Source organism: Gadus morhua, chromosome 8 (genome assembly GCF_902167405.1).
Source record: "Gadus morhua chromosome 8, gadMor3.0, whole genome shotgun sequence".
Lineage (NCBI taxonomy): Eukaryota > Metazoa > Chordata > Actinopteri > Gadiformes > Gadidae > Gadus > Gadus morhua.
The window spans coordinates 7,916,038-7,936,208 of NC_044055.1; the positions used below are offsets into that span (position 1 = coordinate 7,916,038).

Sequence of the window (20,171 nt, forward strand, 5' to 3'; positions counted from 1 at the left end):
AAGGAGAAGTTAAGCAGCCGCTGAGGGACAGAGGTAATATAAAACACACACACAAACTTAAAAAGCACATACAGTAGTAAACACTTGCACAAACATACCCAATGTGCATGGATGAAAACGATGACCGTATCATCCCCTCTCATTTGGTACGGCAACTCGCACACACAGTGTGGGCGGAGAGAGAGGTCAGGGACCGCCCTGGCCACACATCTCTGTGTAGATGGACTCAATGGAAGCGGGAGCTGAATGCCTTCAGCCAAATCTGTAGTGAGAGCAGCCCCCACACCCACCACCACCACCATCATTCCCTTCCTCCTCGCAACTTCACCATTTCCAGTTATTCACTGGGGCTACCTTTTGTGAAGTGTTTTCCAGCCTGTACTGTAACCCAAAGCGCTGTTTTGCATACAGATTTCATCAAGAGTGAGAGCGCTGGGAGACGTTAACCGAAGCAGTGTAAGGGGGGGCTGGAGAGACTGAAATAAATAAATGTAAACAGTGGAAACAAAGAAAAAGAGAAGAAGGCAGTGTGTGTGTGTGTGTGTGTGTGTGTGTGTGTGTGTGTGTGTGTGTGTGTGTGTGTGTGTGTGTGTGTGTGTGTGTGTGTGTGTGTGTGTGTGTGTGTGTGTGTGTGTGTGTGTGTGTGTGTGTGTGTGGTTTCAAATAGAGCCTAGCCGGTGGGGGAAAACGAGGGGTTCCTTTCAGTTGTCACATTAAAAAGATTCATCCGTCACCAACCAAAGGCTTAATGTGATCCCTCCTGCACTGGCAGAGAAGGGAAAACTTTCCACTGCACTTGGCCAAAACCACTTAAACTGATAAGTCAGAATAAATAACAAAATAAGAATTCCAAGTGTGGAGCTTATCGTGGTCAACAGACAAACAAGGTCTGACCGCTCCCACAAAATAAAAGAGAATAATTAACTTAAGGACACAGCGGGAGAGGCAATTAGACAGAGTATGTGCTGGATAGTAAGCCTGCTATTTTTTTTTATTTAAAACATCCAGATTTGGTTCAAACGTATTGAATCTAACTTCAAAGTGCTTGACGTTCCCTTGTATGCAAACCTAGGCTGGCACAGTTTCAGACACGTACCAAATCATAAGATTCGGGACGTTGTAAGGCGCTGTTGCCGTTGCGGTTTCTTCATGTAGGAAGCACTGCCAGTCAAGTGTGTTGGATTCTGTCAGATGACAGAGGCTACGTCTCAAAGAGAGCCTGCAGCGGAGATGCTAGTACATGTTCTGTTGCATTCTGGGCAGCGGGTGGGGCGGGGGGGGGGGGGGGGGGGAGTGGGCAGGAAGGAGCAAACGTGACAGCTGTAGCGGCCCAGGACACCGGGAGGATCTGGAACCACAAACATTTGTCTTTCTGCTCCACTGGAATCCACATTAAGGGGGTCGTCATCACCGCGGCGACCCCCGGACTGGCTTCCATGGCAGCTGTCCATAGGGTTCAGCGCAAAGGCAAACGGCAGATAGGACGTTCAGAGAGCCGGAGAGAGGCCCCTCTTTGCATTACTGTTAATGACCAACCGAGAATGAATCACAACCCAAATTGAGGAGTTCTACAGTCACTTAGGCCAAGGTAAAACAAACAAAAGTCATCGTCTTAAGCCTATTACAGATGGAATAAATAATGACAGCGAGACACATGGGCCGGTAACATGAGAAATCCCCAATTGCCGCGCAGATCACTCATGTTGAATCACCAAGGTTACCTGATATTACATCAAATAGTGAAGCCCTTGGTGTTGTCCCCGCATGTGTAGCACTCAATCAGCCCGGTCCTCCTTGAGAGACACACGTTTCATCGGCCCTTCGGGACCCAACCTTTTAAGATCAACATTACATGTGGCACACTGCAAACTGCGCGGGAGTGGAGCCCAGGGGTAGATCTGAACACGGATAGACAGCTGGTGCAGGGACCTCGGACACAGAGAGAGAGAGAGAGAGAGAGATTTCCGAGGGAATTCAGTCTTCTTTCGGTTGTTTTTTTTCCTTTTTACGGCTGTGGAATTGTGGGCAAACGGCGTAGAGCATCTCTGGTAAGAACATTAAAGAGCTTTTATGAGGCGGCCGGCTGACCGACCAACCCCAGGTCTCCTGTAATGAAGGACAGTGTCCAGCCCTCTCTCTCTCTAGCCCTTTACGGCACCCGGCCTCTCGGCCCTCGGAAGGGCTCCAGACACATAAGGGACATCTGGCCCTTCCATCTCCAAACATGGCCCTTAATGGCCAATTACAAACTCCGGGGCCAGGGAGCTGGGTACGCTTTATGGTTTCCGATGTATCCAAAACAAGGATTCCTCCGTCTATCACGGCCACATTAGCGTATATGAGACAGGAGGGCCCATCGGACTTAATAAGGCTTATCCTTTCCCGAGCACGGCCATTAAACTTCCTGACCCAACCCACGCAGAACCCCGGCCATCAAATCCCAGCCTGGCGGATTAAGCAAATGATTGTTTTTTCTCACCGGTCACAATCACGGCGTTAAATAAAGACATTTAATGGTCGGACGAATGAATGTATTTCTCCGACCCCTGCTTCAGACTCGACTGGGTTCAAAGAGATTGAATTAGCATGACACTGTATGCAAATGAGGGCTTCAAATCAAGATGGCCCCCATAAATACTGCACGAGTAATCACGTCATATAGTGTGCTAGACGTCGACCAAAAAGAAGAGTGTTACTACTGCTTTACTCTGCCCAATGTGTGGCAATTGTGATCACTACTATTGGGCTCAAAGTGTTGTGCTGGCCTTTTCTGGGCCATCAGATTTAAAGCCTGAGGTCAGGTCCTCCTACAGAGATGGCTGAGAGGACAGTTACAGGCAGCCAATAGCGTTGCCCCTGACAACGCATAGCTCCTGCCAAGTTTGGGCCCCGTCAGCTTCAAGTTCCCCCTCTTCTTCTTTTCAGACTTTTCCCCACCCCCGTCTCCTTCCCCCCTTTATATTTTCTAGTTGGGGGTTCCCAGTCATTATTAAGTCCCCTCCCCCTTTGGTTGCAAACACAACAGCGTTATCCATGTCAAATCCATTTGAAACAGCCCGGGGAAGTCAATATAGAGGCAATTGATTCTCTCCCTTGAATATGGAACACCTCGTGTGGAAAAGCCCAAGCAATAGCTCCAATCATCACAAAGTACAAAAGATCGTGGGGGAAAACCGAAAAAGAATTGGGCTGCATTTTCCCAGAAAAGGGATTCTGGTTTAATTTCGAAAAATGTAGCATGGTCTCTTCACAGTTGTGAATAATATGCTCTATGCAATATCTTTTTGTAATCCACTTTTAATTGAGAGTGATTGATTTCAAACAGATGGCCTTTACATCTCGCAGTGCAAGTGAAAAAGTCCAGTAAACCTCCACTCTTTAGAGCAAAAAGAAAACACTTCTGTTCAAAGCAAGCACATTAAAATTCCAATAGCGCCTGTGTCTCCACAAAAATACAAACATGTAATGATTTTTTTTTTTATAATAGAATAAAAAACTCTTCAAGTGTTGATAAGCACACAGCCACTGAACAGAGCATTTTTGTAATAACACGTTAATCCGCTAAAACTGTATTGAAATGTTTAGCAGAGCGGGTGCAGTGCAAACAGCGAAGCCAAGGCAAGAGAACCATAAAATAATGGCATATGAAGCATTCCATTCGAGAGACAAAGAAGTCTGAGAAAAATGGAAATAAAATGAAGAATGAACACAGATAAAAAGGGAGACGAAACAGACGGAAAAAAACAACAAATGAATAGCGTCTTCAAATTTTCGCAGAGCCAAGTCATTTTTCGCAGGTGTCCTCTACTAATTAACACCTCGGCACAGCCTCTCAGCCTCCTGTCTTGAGCCACAGGTGTGACAAGATCAAGGTGTTACCCGATGAAACACACACTGCCAGTGCCAAACGGTTATTTCCTTCCACTGATAGTCTTTATCTCCAGCCCCCCCCACACACACACCCCTTCCTCTATGCCTGAAAGCAGGCATGTTTAGGCAGTAGTCTCATACTAAAAATAAACCATTATCCCCAGTTGGCTGGACCACTCACTGGACGTGTTGCATCGAAAAAGGAAAAAGAGAAGAAAACAAACCAAGGAGAAACGGGCTCGGTCAGTGTCGGCGCTCTGTGTATGGCCGTATGATGAGCTTAAGTTATGCCAGGGAGCAGAGGAGCCGACAGAGGTAAACACGGCATCAAAAGGTGAGCTCGTGTTCCACCACCTGTACTCCCTGCAATTTCACCCAGTGGGTCCCCAGCCTACCCCCGTGGCCGGAACTGGGGGGGGGGGGGGGGGGAAGTGACAGTGAATACTAACCGCCAGCGCCCCCGTCTCCCGGGCTACGGAACGCGGGGCGCGCTGCAGAATCATAAATGAGCGACTTTGACAGAGAACACACCGGCTTAGAGGGAGGGGGGTGAGGGAGAGGGGGGTGGGGGGAAGGAGGAGGAAGAAAAAAAGAAGAGGTTGAAGGATGAGAGGCAGAGGCAATGAATTTAGAGGTTGGGGATTTTCGATATGACAAGGGTAGTTATTTGCTGGCAGCAGCAAGCCCTCTACCAACAAAGGGCCTTTCATATTTCCTGTGAACAGAGACAGAGCCTCCCATTAATCCCTGGGGGAGGGCTCATCTTCAGGCTTCTCCTCCACACATAAATTACTCTTCTTATGCCCTTCCTCCTATTAATGCTCTGTGTTTACAGCACGGGACGTTAAAAAAAAAAAAGGAGCGGGCAAAGAGTTGACGAGCCAGCGGCGCGTCGTTAATGGGGCAAGGCTACTTTTGAAAACCGTTACGTCGGCGTAAACTCATCACACACGTGCCAACATTTGCTTTGCACACGGCCAGTCAGGAAGCAGTGGCGACCCCGCTGTTTACAGCTGCCCCCTCCTGCTGTCCCCATCTCCATCAGGCTCTCCCTCGCCCCATCACTCTCTACCTCACTCCATCAGTCTCTCCCTCTCTCTGTATTGGCGATATCTCTCGCTCTGTCAGCATCTGTGCCATCTACCACGCTCTCCCTCTCTCTCTCTGGCTGTCTGTCTGGTGGTGCCATGTCTGATGGTGCTATCTCTCCATCTCTCTCGGTGTCCCTCTCTCCCAGTGCTGTGCCATCTCTTTCCCTCTGTGCCATCTATCCCTCCCTCACTCGGCGTTGGTGCTATCTCCCTCTCTCTCTCTCTCCGTCTACCCCTCTCTGTTATCTCTCTCTTGGTCTGTCTGCCTAAGTCTAGGTGCTAGCTCTCTCTCTTCCTTGCTCTCATTCATATCAAAAGAGTAAAGGGAGTTGGCGTAGGGCAAAGCTCTGCCCAGCTGTCGCATTTTTTGAGCAGATGAATTCCCCCCTCAGACTTCCAGGGAGCACGCCAATCCCCACTTATCCGGTGCAGAATGGCGTTTAACAGTGGAGCACAGCTGCCTGCATACACATGCTCAGACCCCTCGGTGGTCCGCTGTAAGGCAAGATAAGCCACTAAGGAACTCCTGCCCAGCCTGTATAGCATTCTCAGGATGGATTTAAAAAAAAAAAAAATTAACAGGAGGGGGGAGGGGAGAGAGATAGGAGGGAAGAGGGAGAGGAATGGAGGGAGGAAGCAGAGTGAGGAAAAAAAGAATCCTCCTGGTGTTGGTGCCTGGTGTCCGGGCAACGTTATTTCAAACGGACAGCAATCGATGGAGGTGCAATCAGGTTTTGTAAGCGTGCGCTGGACGGGCCAATAAATAAAGGCCGGGGCTTATCATGGGCTGGGATTGGTGGAGATAGGCTGAGCGGGGACCCGGCCCTGTCTCAGCTAGGGACGAGTGCATGAAATAAATAAATAACAAGAACGAGCTCCTCGTCACCGATAACAGACTCCATAAAAACCAGCCCTCTTACCTAGAACTGCATGCGGCATACTTTCAGCCGCCACAACGCCCCATTCCCCGGTGTGAAGGAGCTGTGGCATTACGGCTTTAATAGCTTCCATTCTTTTTGTTGGGCCTCCTTATAAAAAATAAGCCATGTTTCATAAAAAAACAAGCCATGTTTCTATTTATCTGCCTGTGTTATAGAAATGCAGGTAGTGTGGATCAGGCGGGCGCGGACCATGGCCGATGTGGATTCTGGGGGGGGGGGGGGGGTTCGCTAGCTGCTAGCATAGATAATCATTGAGACGGTCCCCCGTTTTAGGAGCAGTGTGGAACCAAGGCCAACCTAATCATTCGCAAACTATGAATCACGGCAGTGTGCACAGCTGTGGGAATGACAATGCACTTGCAAGGGAGGGTGCGAGCTTGCGTGCAAGCGCATGGTCTCGAGTATCAAGCACAAGGATGGGTTTTAAACGCACTCCATCTTGTATTCGTAAAGCCACAGATCTCTTTTACACATCGCCATGTCCTGAAGCACATTGATCATGGAGGTGTAGAGAGGTAGCATGCGTAGAGAAAAAAGGTAAAGAAAGAAAACGACGACAGGTATCAATTATTTTGTATGAAAGAAAGAAACCACTTGTGAAAGTGAGTCAATGCGAGCGCTGGTTTAATGGCATTCCTACCTCAAAACTCAAAGCAAAAAAACACTCAATGGATATATACCGGCAAGCCCCTCCCTCCCCACCCTGACAATGGCCTGCCCTGCACTGCATGAAAAAGTCCCGCTGCAACGGCTAAGCCCGCTGAATAGAAAACAATGCTTTGTTTGTGTCTCTATGACCCCAGCCCTCCTAGACAGCACATTCTGGGCAGGACACACAGGGGGATATGCAGCCCTTTCAGATTCAAATGGGATTCACCGCAGTTGTCTTTCCCCTACTCATCCAATTGGGTGTGCTGCACGGGCATCTAAATGCGTGCACTGTCCACGCATGCCTGTCCGTCTTGCTGTCTGTGTCTGCCTGTGCGGCTGTGTGTGTAAAGCAAACAGCCAGTACCAAAAATAATAAAGTCCTGTCAAGCATGTGGTTTATGTCCCCGGCAACTCCTCCAGAGGCTTTGAAGGCACGGGGGCGGAGCCTCGCCTCTCTTGTGTACGTTATCCAGTCAGCTGACACCCACTCGTCCTGGACGTTTGTGATGTTTCAGGTCCAAAATAGATTCTTCCATGTAGGCCATAAGCCCTGCTGCCCTTTTGACCAATACAACTTTTTTCTCATCCCCACCCCCCCCCCCCCCCACCTTCCTTTTTTATTTTTCCATGTTGTATATACTGGAGTAAATATCATGATAACACACACACACACGCATCACGTACACACCCACACAAGCACGCATAAAGCTTGCAAAGAACATTCGCTAATACAATTGCCATTTAACTTCATCGGCTCACAGTCAGGCTGCAAATAAACAAAGAGTTGAAATATTTAACAGGCTCATCTGAATGAATACCACAGCTGCGGTGGGTGATTACATCTCTGGTCAGGATCTCCAAATGAGGCTGCAGTGAAAACCAAAGTATATGTATGAATCACTGAACAATATAACAGTCTAATGGGCTTCCTCTAGGTTATTAAAAAAATGCCCTTTAAAGTTAGGACCTAACCGGCGACGGCGTCTAATCACACACACACACACACACACACACACACACACACACACACACACACACACACACACACACACACACACACACACACACACACACACACACACACACACACACACACACACACACACACACGTTCTTCGTCTATTTCTCATTTCCACTGGGGGTTAGGATAGTGGCCCTATGTACAATAAGACGTTAACAGTGGATCATACATAGATAAGCCTCCGCAGAGTCAATAATAAATGGTTTTGCTTGAACCCCATTGGGGGCAGTGCGTGTGATTATATACACAAGCGGCAAAAAAGCTGGAAAAATAGTCAGACAGCATGTTGCTCCAATATAAATGAATGCCTCATCCCCCCCCCCCCCCCCCACTCACTCTGCCTCCCACCAGGTCCTCTAGCCTGGGAGCCTAGAGGGAGTGCGGGGCTGAAACAACATGCGGTCAGGCTCCTCCGCCTATGGCTCTGTGGCTCCCTTCAGTCCCTCCTCCTGCTGGACATTCTTCCCATACTCCATTTAATTCAGATGTTGCAGCTTGGCCGGGACAGCCCCCTTTTGTCTTTCCAGCAAACAAAATGGACACATCAATCACGACTGACGCGGGGCAAAAGTAATGGATTTCTGACCGAAAGGAGAACATGTACATTTAGGGCATTTAGCAAACGCTTTTATCCAAAGCGACTTACATCAGTTAATACACACATTGACACACCGACGGCAGAGTCAACCATGCAAGGCGACAGCCAGCTCGTCAGGAGCAGTTAGGGTTTAGTGTCTTGCTGAGGGACACATCAACACTCAGCTAGAAGGAGCTGGGGATCGAACTAGCAACCTCTCGGTTGCAAGACAACTGCTCTACCTCCTGAGCTAAGCCGACCCTGAGCTAAGCCGAGAACCGTGAAGCCGCAGTAGGAGTATAAGTATAATAAATACCTTGATCATCGATTCAGGCTAATTTCAGAAAACCGTTTCTCTGCATCTGATAATCACCCCCTCACTTTAAGATGAGCTACTGTAATTGCTGCATCGCTCACGCTAATCTGCCAGTCAGTACACGTACTGCTGCATCTTGATGGAGAGCAGAGGAGCGTGGTGAGGTTCAGTCTGACTGCTGCCGTCCATGCCCCCAATTCCATCTCTGACGGAAGACAATTGGTCAAAGTGTGAAGGGAAAAAAGAAATGTGATTTACATTTCCAGAAGAAGAGGAAAATTGGAGATTAAAGTTGCCCCATAGGTTTTATTCAAAGGCCTGGCCGCCTTAATAAGCCCAATTCATTCTCCTCCTGGGGCCTTGCTCCCTCTATCACTAGTGACAGGCGTGAAAGGTCAATAACCTTGGCCCACAGCCCTCATATGGTTAGCAATGCCATAAATTAACAGTGGAGGCCGTTATTCCAAACTACTCAAGTCACACGAAGAAAGCTTATCTTCTACAAAGGCCACAGTGCTTAGAACACTTAGTGGGAGAGTGAGGGGTTGACAGGGAGTCTGTACAAGATTGCACGCTTGTTGCATTCCGGTGAGCAATGCGTGGTGGTGGAGTGTTGTTTCGCCAGAACTCTCCCTGGAAAACCATGCTAGTCCTGGGGAGGGGCGAGTGGAGCTACGTGCCGTGACATTCCCTTTAAGTTTGTTCGCTCAGTCATCTTTTAGTTTGTTTGCAGGCCTCAAGGTTTCTCGCATGGTAGCAGACATGGGGATGGCGTCATACACCATCCTCGGCCCTCCCTTGAAACTTTGTTTTTCAAATATTTCTGTATTTATTTATTTTTAATTGTGTTGGCCCGCCGTTTCATCAACTAATTGGTTCATATGGCGCGTTCTGATTTTCTGATGCTCGCTGCGCCCGCGAAGCACGGAGCATGGAATGGACCCTCTGCTTGTACCAGTACTTACATCCTCCAGTAACCTTGCAGCCCCCATCCTGCTCCCCTCCTGCTGGGACGACGGTCCAACAGGAAATAAAGTGGCGACATGCTGCACACTCCTTTAATGCCTCAGTAAATATCGACACAGGGAGAGGGGGGATAATATAAACCCCAGTCAATACGGGCCGTGCTGCCGCGAAATGTGTCTCTCTGGCGGAGGGCGCACGCTGAAATGGAGGCTCCTAAATCGCGGCGGGTCAATCATAATATCCGCGTTTCGTGATGGCAAGCTGTGGTGTCAGCAAGGCCCGGTAACGGTAGATCAACCCGGATGGGGACAGGCAATACACTTTGCCACACTCATCAGATGAGCAAACATTTGGGCGGGGAGATGAAATACAGTTCACACAGCATGTTCCGAATCACAACAAAGTACTAGATTAAATGTATATAAATCTAGGTGATGAGTTTTCTTTTTTTTTTACCCCCCATCCTACAGACATGACAATAAATATAAATAGGAAAGCAAAGCAGTGCTGCCAAGAGACCAGAGCAAGAAATGATCAATAAAAATGCAGGATGGCAGGCAGTGGTTGTATCTCACGCAAGCTCAAGATACACACCTCGACTTTTAGCTTTGAATAAAAACAGGAACGTATTAAAAAAGGGCACAGTCTTCTCAATACATTCAACAAAAGCTGCACTGAAGCAACTCATTATACACACCAGTGAACACCCTCATCATAGGAAGTCATCATTGGGAAATGCATGTTTTTTTCTTTTTGTCCACTAGAATGTTTGACTAAATGCTTCACTGCCGTCCATGTGTTACTCAATTAAGTCCCATCCATCATTCTAGGGAGAGCCGGGGGAGCCATCCATCTCCGGGGTCGAGGTTGGAGGACGGAAGGAGAGAGGAAGGGAGTGAAGGAGTAGGTAAACGAAAAAGAAATAGAGAACGGGCTCCATCAGGCGATATCACCGGATAACAACTGGCGAGTAATCAGAGGGGCTAGCATGCAGACAGTGTGGAGGAAGAAGCGCCGCTACACTGAAATAGAAGCCCCCGCGGGAACACAATAGGTTGTGGAGCCGGCGGGGAGATGGACGTCTCTTCTGAGGCAGGATATTGGCCTTTGTGAACACGGTTCTACTATCTGGGTCAATTAATGTAGCCTTGCTCCAAGTCTCCCTCTCTTTTGTTGTCGGAGGAATAATGGCGCGCCAGTTTGTGTACCCTCTTTAGCAAAGCATGGGTTTTTGATTGCAGTGCCGCCGATTGCACACCACAGCACGGAGCCAGGCTAGTGGGAGGAACATGGGAGCTGGATTTGCAGCCGCTCAAAAATGCAGCTCTACATTCGCTCAAAGCAGCTCATAAATATATTAATTTGAGTATTAGTTTCCCCAGCAGATTGACCCAGCAGAGAAAGAGGACACTTGACGGCATATCTACATTCACTGTGGTTCCCTTCAGAAAGGCCTAGTTCAAAACAGGTTGTGCAGCAGTATCCGGCAGCCAAAAGGCCACACCCTGGATCTGCAAATCAAGGGTGCAGTTGTAAATTCAAATACGTTCCAGCACAAACAAAGCAATCCAACCGAAGATTGAAGAAAGCCGACACCGTTGTTGTTTTTTTAAGGGCTGCGTTTTGCCGGACAGCAGAAGTGCTTGTTAGCCATAAACGGCAAAATTCCTAAAATGTGAAAACAAATATTAAGATAAAAATAAACTATGCAAAGTCAGGACTTGGAGGCATATTATTGCCCCCAGACATGTTATCAGGGAAAAATAATATTAGCCTAGTTAACGAGGCAAACGAGCGATACGAGCCAGAGTTTCGGGTCAACAATGCTATTTATGCATGACCTCCATTACATGGCAGGGTCCGAACTTCACCTTCCGATGTCCCTGGTGTCAAGTTGAAACTTCAACAATTAGAAATTAGAAAACACATACTTCCAAAAAGTATTTCGCTAGCCATGACCGAGTGTTCACAGAGAAGGATTGTTTAGCAAAACTCAATTCATCTTTTCCCTTTTTACAGTCTTTGAGATGGAAGCACATGCACTTAAATTTCAAAACCTAGGCAAACGTGTGTCAAGGCCCAGTGGCCAGTGAGGTCCAGGTGTGATCTAGGGCCAAATAAACAATAAAACCCCTGTGACCTTCACATGACGGCGCAGAAGTATTATGAAAGGGGGCGGCTCCTGCAAACTGTAACCGATCCATCCTGGATTATAATGGAACTATGAATCTCTTTATTAGAAGATTGAGTCCACAAAAGGCCAGGATGACACAAAACTACATAATAAAAAAACGGGTATCAACCGGGCATTATGCAGTCAGATAACAGGCCAGTGATTGTGTGGGCTGCTGTTGCTGCATCTGAATGCTAGCATCATGCGTTGACAGCTGTGGCTTTGGACGCGTGGTCCTTAGCAACAGCTGGGGTCTGCGGAAGTCCTAGCTGGAGGAGCCCTCACCACCACCACAGAGGGCTGTCTGAGTTGCACAGGGCTAATTATATGCCAAGGACAAGCGTCCGACACACACACACACACACACACACACACACACACACACACACACACACACACACACACACACACACACACACACACACACACACACACACACACACACACACACACACACACACACACACACGGTGCCTTAACCACTGTCTAATGTCAGTGTCACCCAAGCTTCCGGGTGACCAAGGCAGCAGCTAGGGTCGGAGGGGGGTTATGGGCGATAGGACTAGAGGTGTCGAGAGGCTGGCCGGTCAAACCTCGACAAAATACTCTATCCGTTGCCCGGGCGTATCTCAAGTCTGCCCCTCCATTGCCTGCAAATTTAAAATGACGATGTGCAGGCTACCTGATAAGGAGGTACTGCTTTAGAGTGAAAAAAAAAAAAAGGTCACACATAAATAAAATATGCCCTCTTTTGTCACCGTGCCACACCGCCCGGCAATCCCTCCTGGTACAGGCAAGGAGACACCGGGGCGCACGTCCCTCCCACCCCCGACTGGTGTCGTCTCCTTCATAACACATTTACAACGTTATTATTTTAACGTTATGATAAGGCCCCTGCGATGGAGCCATGGCTACTCTGACAGATGATAAGAGGTTGCCCCAATGTGCCGAGCCTGTGTTTCGTCTTGGTTATAGTCCTTGCGGTGCAGTATTGTATTGTCCCTGTTGCTAAATTGCATCAAAAGGTCTGGTTTCAAAGCCATATAGCATGTAGATCCAATCTGCTGCCACACCGTGTGGTCGTTATCTAGGCCAGGGCACAGAAGAAAAAAGAAAGCAGAAAAAACGGCCAGGAAAAACAACACAGACAGCGGATGAAAATGTATAGTGGCTGATAACAAAGAATAAAGCAGATTCAGTCAAAAACCCGCCGGCGATGCCTTAGCTGGGAATTGGAGCACAGCCTTCATTCCAATGTATTGATCAGTCCAAACAAAGACCCCGGATTTATTGATCCACAGAGAAAAAAAACTGGTGGGGGAGCAATGGACTTGTCTTGGAAAACATTCCTTATACTGGAAGTGCTGCCTCGGCTTAAAACATACGAGGACGGGATTGGGAGGGGGGGGGTAAGGCAGGTCCGATCAAACACTTGGCTACACTTGATGCGTCCAGCTACGGAATCCGCATAACGGTGTACGTGAAACATGGAGCAGGCTTTATAAAGAGGAAATAAATTACACAGGTTCTTTGGTTTTTTTGCCCGGTGTTGGGCGCTTTTTCTCATCGTGTCCTCAAGAGACTTCTCTGTGCTTATAGCTCTCATCTTAAACAAGGATTTGAATATTAAAGGAGATATGTTTGACTGGTGAATAATTCAAGACCGGAGAAGACATCAGCTCTCACCTCGTACGACAACGAATGACCTCGATAGCGGGAAGAAATACCTTCAAACGACCGGCTTCACTGAGAGCTGTGGCGTATCGTGTGAAAGGAGGCATGCGTTTGATCTTACTCTGCGTATCTCAATCATGTCTTTGTTTAAAAAGTAAGAACGTGTTGGAAGGGGAAAGAAATATGCGCATCGGTAAATTATTCTCGTTCTGATTTTTATTAGCGGTTATTAATCATCACGCAATAAGAACAAAGACTAATCTAGCCAGTGGCAGCGTACTGGCACGGCTGCCTGTGCACACAAAGGTCTAAGACTTGGCATGGCTCTACTTTTCCCAATGATAGATGATCAACAACACAGGTCAGTACTCCTTGTTCTAAGGGGTGCTGCGCATTCAGAGAAACCCCTTGGTGAGGGTCAGGACCCCTTTGGCTGGTCTCTCATTCATCTGGAGCTGGCCAGAAATACCCCCCTCCCTCCCTCCCTACCAGTCTGAGTCACCCTAGAGCAGTAAAAATGGTTTTGTCGGTTGCCGAGCACTTGGCCCAATTTACAGGAGAGGGTCAGCCGGGGTCACATCTGACCAAACACTGGGGCCTCTCTGACACATCTGGGAGTGGCCCAGGCTGTACCAGGGGCCGTCAAGAATCTTGACACAACGCAGGCAACCAGAACAAAAGCATTCAAATGGACTGAGTGAAAAACATGAATCAGAACCTCTCGTAGGACTTTGTACTTCCCCAAGGTGTCATGGTTATGACTTTCAACTGTGGTAAAGACTAATGAGACATAAATTAATGAACTTGAGAGTACCTGCTCGCATTTATGAGCATTTTACACTACTACTGGAACGGCCAATTTTTTAACAACATGGTACTACAACCGGTAAACCGAGTGCGGTAGCATTAAGCCTGAGGAACCACTGCATCATATCATAGCATTTGCATTCCAAGGAATGGCAATTTAAGTATTAAAAGCACAAGCAAGTTACAGTGTGTATTTCCAACCCTGCAACACATGTGGTATTTAAATTTGAAGTGCTGTGAAGTGTATAAAAAAAAAAAAGAAGTGGGATGGGAGGACAGCAGAAAAGCAGCATAAGAGTTTATTAAGCTCAATTAGGCTCTTGGTTTTTCATTAACCCAGTTTTGTAGAGGGACGTCGGTGCTGCATAATTCCCGGTCTGACTCTCATTACAAGCTTGCTTTACGCGTCACATCTCTAAAACCCCGTCTCTCGGCTCTCTGAAGCCCCCCCAGACGCTTTTAGACCAAAAAGAAAAAGGCAGCAAACCACCTTAGCACATCTGAAATTAAATATTTAACATGTGGAAAAAATTAAAGAAATAAAGATGATTCACTGCATGCAAACATCTAAATAAAAATGAGTCGAGCGCGCTGCTGGAGCCAGGGTCTCGGCTGATCAAACTGCATTCCGTACCTTGTGATATGAGGGGGAGGGAAAGATAAATATCCATGTACGGTCGTTTCTCTGCACCCAGTATCAGGCGTGAGCAAATAGTCTAATCTCTGAAGCAAGGTCATACGGGGGCCCCGAGAGGGCAGACAGTGGGAATTCTACTAAGCCTGACGTGGTTCTTGCATTAGCAAACAATGAACAAACACCCCCACCACCAACACCACTACCACCATCACCACCACCACCACAGCTGGCCTGCCCGACGGAGCATTAGCGGGGAGGAGGTGTCAGGGACCCGTCTGCCTCTGCCTTCCCTGACCATCTTTGTCCAAACAGCACGTTAAAGATTTCCACCCCTGATCAATGGGAAGTCTCCTCAACCGCACCGCAGTAAAACGTACCGGGCTCGGGCTATGATTGAATTTCACAGCAAAACAGTTTAATCACTCTGCCCAAAGCTTTTCAATCACCGAATACACAGGAAGAGCTTCATTTTAGACAGACAATGTCACCGTTTGCATGTGAATGGCACCTCTATTTGCAGCTATTTAACTGATAGCAGGATGTGTATTCTGCTGATCAATAAGATGGGGGGGAAAGCCAGGACTTGTGATGCGTGGAGAGATCTCATAGCCTTTCTTCATCCGTGTCCGTTCGGAGGTCACACAGCAAGAGCACGGGAGTCACATTACGGTCACGTTATACCGGCCACTGATAATATTACACTCATATTCTGAAGGGCTCTGGTTTCCGCTACGCGGGGTGCGTGCGCAGGCCAGCAGACGATTGCAAAGCACTCACTAATAGCTTTCAAAATGAGGACAAGTTGGTGCCCGTCATAATGAGCCATCTAGATCACTTCTGACATAACAAGGAAATGCTCTGCGGTTGAGTTGGAACACACAGAAATACCCCCCAAACAAGATTCACTCAAACCATTCTTATTCATTATTTAGGGCCTTGGGGCGCAATTAAGAAAGATAATGAAATGCAGAGAGGCATTCACACAGTAAAGCATAGTGGCATAATGCATTAACCTGCAGCATGTGGCCATAAAAGGAAGACAAAAAATCCTTGGGCTCCTGGTCAGAAACAATATTCACAACCAGCAGGGTGGAAGCCCATTTGAAAAACGTGGGGCCCCGGTGCCGCACAGCAGGGGCTTTGTCTTTCAAAACATGCCACAGGAGCCTTTCATTAGCGAATGGGAGTTTCATTAACATCATCCCACGCCGCTGAGCTCCGCTGCATTACAATGACACAGGAGTGCCTCCTCTGTCAAGGAACCCTTCAGCGAGCGGTAGAAAACACTGGGGGAAGGGAGGGTAGCAGGGAAGAAGAGAGAAAAGGTAGTGGGGGGTTGGTTAAGGAAGAGTCTCTATGGAGGGCTAGAGGGATGGGGTCGGTGGTGGTGGTGGTGGTGGTGGGGGTGCAAACAACAAAAGGGAATTACCCCTGGTCATGGCTCATCCACAGAAAACACAGAGGGAAATCCATCACCTCCAGGATCAAACGGGAAAAAAACTTGTGCTTGAGGTAAGGTTTGCAACAAGAAAAGAAAACGAGCCCCACCCATCTAATCCCCCCCCTTTCTCCTTTCCTTTTTGTATTTTCCTTTCACTGCATCCTTTCCTCTGCCCTCTTTAATGGCTATACATTCCCTTCCACTCCTATCCTACCCTCTCCCTCTGACTCACCCTAACGCTTGCCTGTGAGTTTTAGGGTAGGACTGTGAAATCCAACGCAAGGGAGAATGTTTTCTAGTCCGAATGACCCCAAGGCTCGAATAGCACGTCGGTGACATATTCCAGCTTTTATAGCTCTCTGTTGGCCTAAGCACTGTTTCACGCTAGCTGCATCCTCATTTCAAATTGCGGCAAGGATGGCTCTCTCGCTCTCATGAAATGGCTTGTGAGGAAAAAAATGAAGCATTACTTTCCCCCCCCCACACCTTTCTCGGTTTACAGCAGGATGGATGTGTTAAGAAAATAATACATACCACATCAAAAAAAAAATGCTGGGCTATAGTTTTTATCCAAAGCAGTGCCATGACCAAGTCACAACTCTTTAAACGATGCATACATTGCAGTAAAGCTCACTGTTCATTGAGTGGAGACAGCAGCTGAAAACTGCATTGCCACTGAACACATTCCAGCATGGGTCCATCATGGAACAGTAAGCTTGTAACATGTGGTTTCCTAGCAAAGACTAACTGACAGGAATACCCTACTTAATATACAGTTGGAAATAAAATAATAAAATAAATTGTCATGTGCTTGTTGCAAGGCAAATGAAAATCATTATAAATAATGTCATAATAACATCAATCATTCAGTGAGCAGGCACGATGGACAAACCACTGAATGGTAAGTTGGCCGACTGTGCTATCTCGGTGTGAGGAAAGTGAGATATTTATGTGGTGTATGCGACTCATGTCTATTCATTACAACAGAAGGTGCGCCTGGTGAAAGAGACAGCATATCATGTTCCAGCTGGCTTAAGCATGTCTTCATAAACAAAGCCAGCAGTTTATGTCAATCTTAAAAACATATACATTTCAATGATCAGCTAATGTATTCCGAAACACAAAAAAAACATCTGCAGTGGAAAAAGGTAAAGCCGTAATAAAGTTGAATCAAGCTGCCGGTGGTTTACAAGCCAAACCTAACGACTTGTGAGCCCACACTACTACACCAAAACTAATTGTTTAAATATGTCAGCCTTGTTGCAGCCTTCCCCTCAAAGCCGCGAACACAGTTGTATGCCACACAAACACACAGGCATGCGTATGCCCACACATACATTATGAGCATTCAGCAGGGAACAGCTCAAACAAAGCATTATTGCTTCCCTTACCGGTGAAAAGGGGCTCCCCTTTCTCTGCGATATGGGGCAACACTGCATGGTACACATCTTCGGAGAACCCCGGCCGGCACACAGGGGTGCTCCTGCACTCTGCTGCGATCTAAAGGGGGGAGAAGGAGGGGAGGTTAGAGGAGAGTCATAAATCAACACTCCATCTTGCACCCGCATACCTCTAAAAACCTCTTGGTCACGTTCTGAACTTGCCGTTCTTGTACAAAAGCATCTGTTGTTTTTATAGTGGGGACCGCAATTAGGATAATGAGGCCAAAAGGGTTAAGCATTAGGCAAGAAAGCATGGCTAGGCAAGAACAAGCTCCATTTGTCCTCCAGTGGGCTCACGCCAGGGGCTGGTACTCCTGGCCAGCAGCACCTCTGATCACTCTACTCCTCTGGACAAACACTCCACATTGAGGCACCGAAACAAGGAACAATAACACCAAGATGCTGACGTTACACAGTGTGGAAACCACCCCAAAGTGTATGAATGTTTGGAAAAGCCTGGGAAATGTCAAAAATCACTGTTCCATGGCTATGGTGTATTTTTTGTTTTAGCTGTCCATTGTTGCATGTGCCCTTTTTAATTCTGTACAACATAAATTCAATTTATGTTGAACTAACATAGATCAACATGTTAGTTCAGAAACTAACAGAAACTAACATAGCTAAAAATAATATTACAATTATGCTGCTATTTTAAAAGACATTCCAGGTATTGATCTACACTATATGTTCTAATTTAAAAAGGACTCAAATGCAGAATAAGACAAACAAGTTAGATTGATTCAATAGCAACTGGCATGCGTACATGTCTACTAGAGAAATACAAGCTGGCCCTAAGGAATAACTAGACCCATGTCCAACAGGGGCTTTTTGGCTGGTCTAATCTGCATGCATTCTCCAAAGATTTTGAAACGAGGAGACCCCAGTGAAAAAGCGCATTGTGGGTATCCGTGCCACTTGCCATTCTTAATCAGTGGAATTTATACCAAAACGCTTGTGGAGGGGGGAAGGGAAACAGACGCTTTTCCCCTGTTTCCAACAGCACTCTGATTAACAAAATGATCTCCAGTCAATCAAATGTTCGCATTTGTTTTATTTGTAATCGCGTCTTTTCTTTAAATATAGATTTAAGGATGAATAACAATTGTATCGGGGGGGACGGATCAGGATCCTTGCATGTTGTATATCGAAAGGAGTAGCCCAATTGAAACCAAGTGCATCTTCAAGGATACAAATAAATAGCATTTGACCACAAGTCCACATCAAGCTCCAGCCTTACTAGGTGGACGACAAAAGGCAAGTCCATATCACAGACACCACATTTACTTGGATTAACCCCCGAGTTAGCAAAACTACATCTTGCTAACGCTTGATGGTGGACGGGCAATTAAACCCCAACTTGCTGGCCTCAAATACATAGCCACAACTTGAAGGTCCGTCACAAAAACACCCCAGTGAGAGCCTGTGAACCATCGCTACGAACACGTCATTCGACTTGTATCAATGATAAAGACATAATATCAAACTATATAGGAAGAAAGTAGACGAAACGGGCTAGCTTTTTCAAATGAGACCCACCGTCTACATCCATCCATAGCACGGACAATTCAACCCCTAAAACTGCCGTTAACAATTATTTAGCACTAGAGCCACCCGATATTTTCATCTTGCTGAAATACAATACACGGGTATATTTTTATTAGAATAAAACCAGGAAAGATGCGAAGTACATGAGCTAGACATGTCCCCATTCGAAACATGGAGAGCACTCGGACGGCGGAGAGCGGCTCCTCGTCACCTTCCGTTAGCGGGCAGTAGCATCGCCGCCACCACCACGGAAAAACCGTCCGGTGTAAACTCAACTCAAACACGGCGAACATGTTACCTGCAGTCCGGCGAAGAGCCCCAGCAGAAGCAGACCCCGTCCCTCGATTAAGTACATGGATATCGCGTGTATTGTCCCTCGAAATCGGTGGTAAATATCCGTCTATTACACAGTCTCGTCTTACGACAAAGGCGGCAGCATGTAGCAGCCTCCCCGATCCACTTTCCGCTCAGTTCTGAGATCACCGCCTGGTACGGGCTACGGCTGGTACTGAGGCTGCTGCTGCTCCCTCCCATGCAGCCCGAGACCGAGCACAAAAGCCACCAGGCGATCTCACTGTCTCTCCCTACCGGTCGTGTTACTCATTTCACTGTGAACTGGTTGTTTGTTGGTCACGTTTTTCAAAAAGTAACGGTCAGTTGCACCACCAGTCCTGTTTAACACAGCATACACATTTTTTTTAATTAGGTGAGTGCTGCATACAGCGCTTAACTATTGTTCTTCATAAGTTTTATTCTTTCTTTCCTCTTTATTATTCTGTACAAACTTTGGTACCTATCTCCTTCCTCAATTGTTCACCTAGACTCCATTAACATTTTTTAATGTTCAGAATAGCTTGGAATCCCGCGCTTTTTTCAGATTTTTTAAATATTTTATAATTTCTAAGATTTGTACTTTTAAAATACTATATTTTTAACATGGTAGTCAATGGGAGGAAGGCCGAGCCGTCCTTAGGTACTTCAACTGTTTAAAGGCCCACTATGCAACTTCGGGAATTTCT

General features: G+C 47.0%; 1 protein-coding gene across 1 annotated transcript in view; it reads right to left on the minus strand.

Annotated features, from left to right (window-relative positions):
• LOC115548469 (cadherin-2) overlaps positions 1-19,705 on the minus strand; it is a 63,069-nt gene extending 43,364 nt beyond the window's left edge. Inside the window, exons 1-2 of the mRNA XM_030363122.1 lie at positions 19,451-19,705; positions 17,557-17,665 (exon numbers count right to left, since the gene is read on the minus strand). Of these exons, the coding sequence (XP_030218982.1) occupies positions 17,557-17,665; positions 19,451-19,507 (166 nt within the window). The 5' untranslated portion in view covers positions 19,508-19,705. The remainder of the gene's footprint in view (positions 1-17,556; positions 17,666-19,450) is intronic.
• Positions 19,706-20,171: the final 466 nt, after the last annotated feature.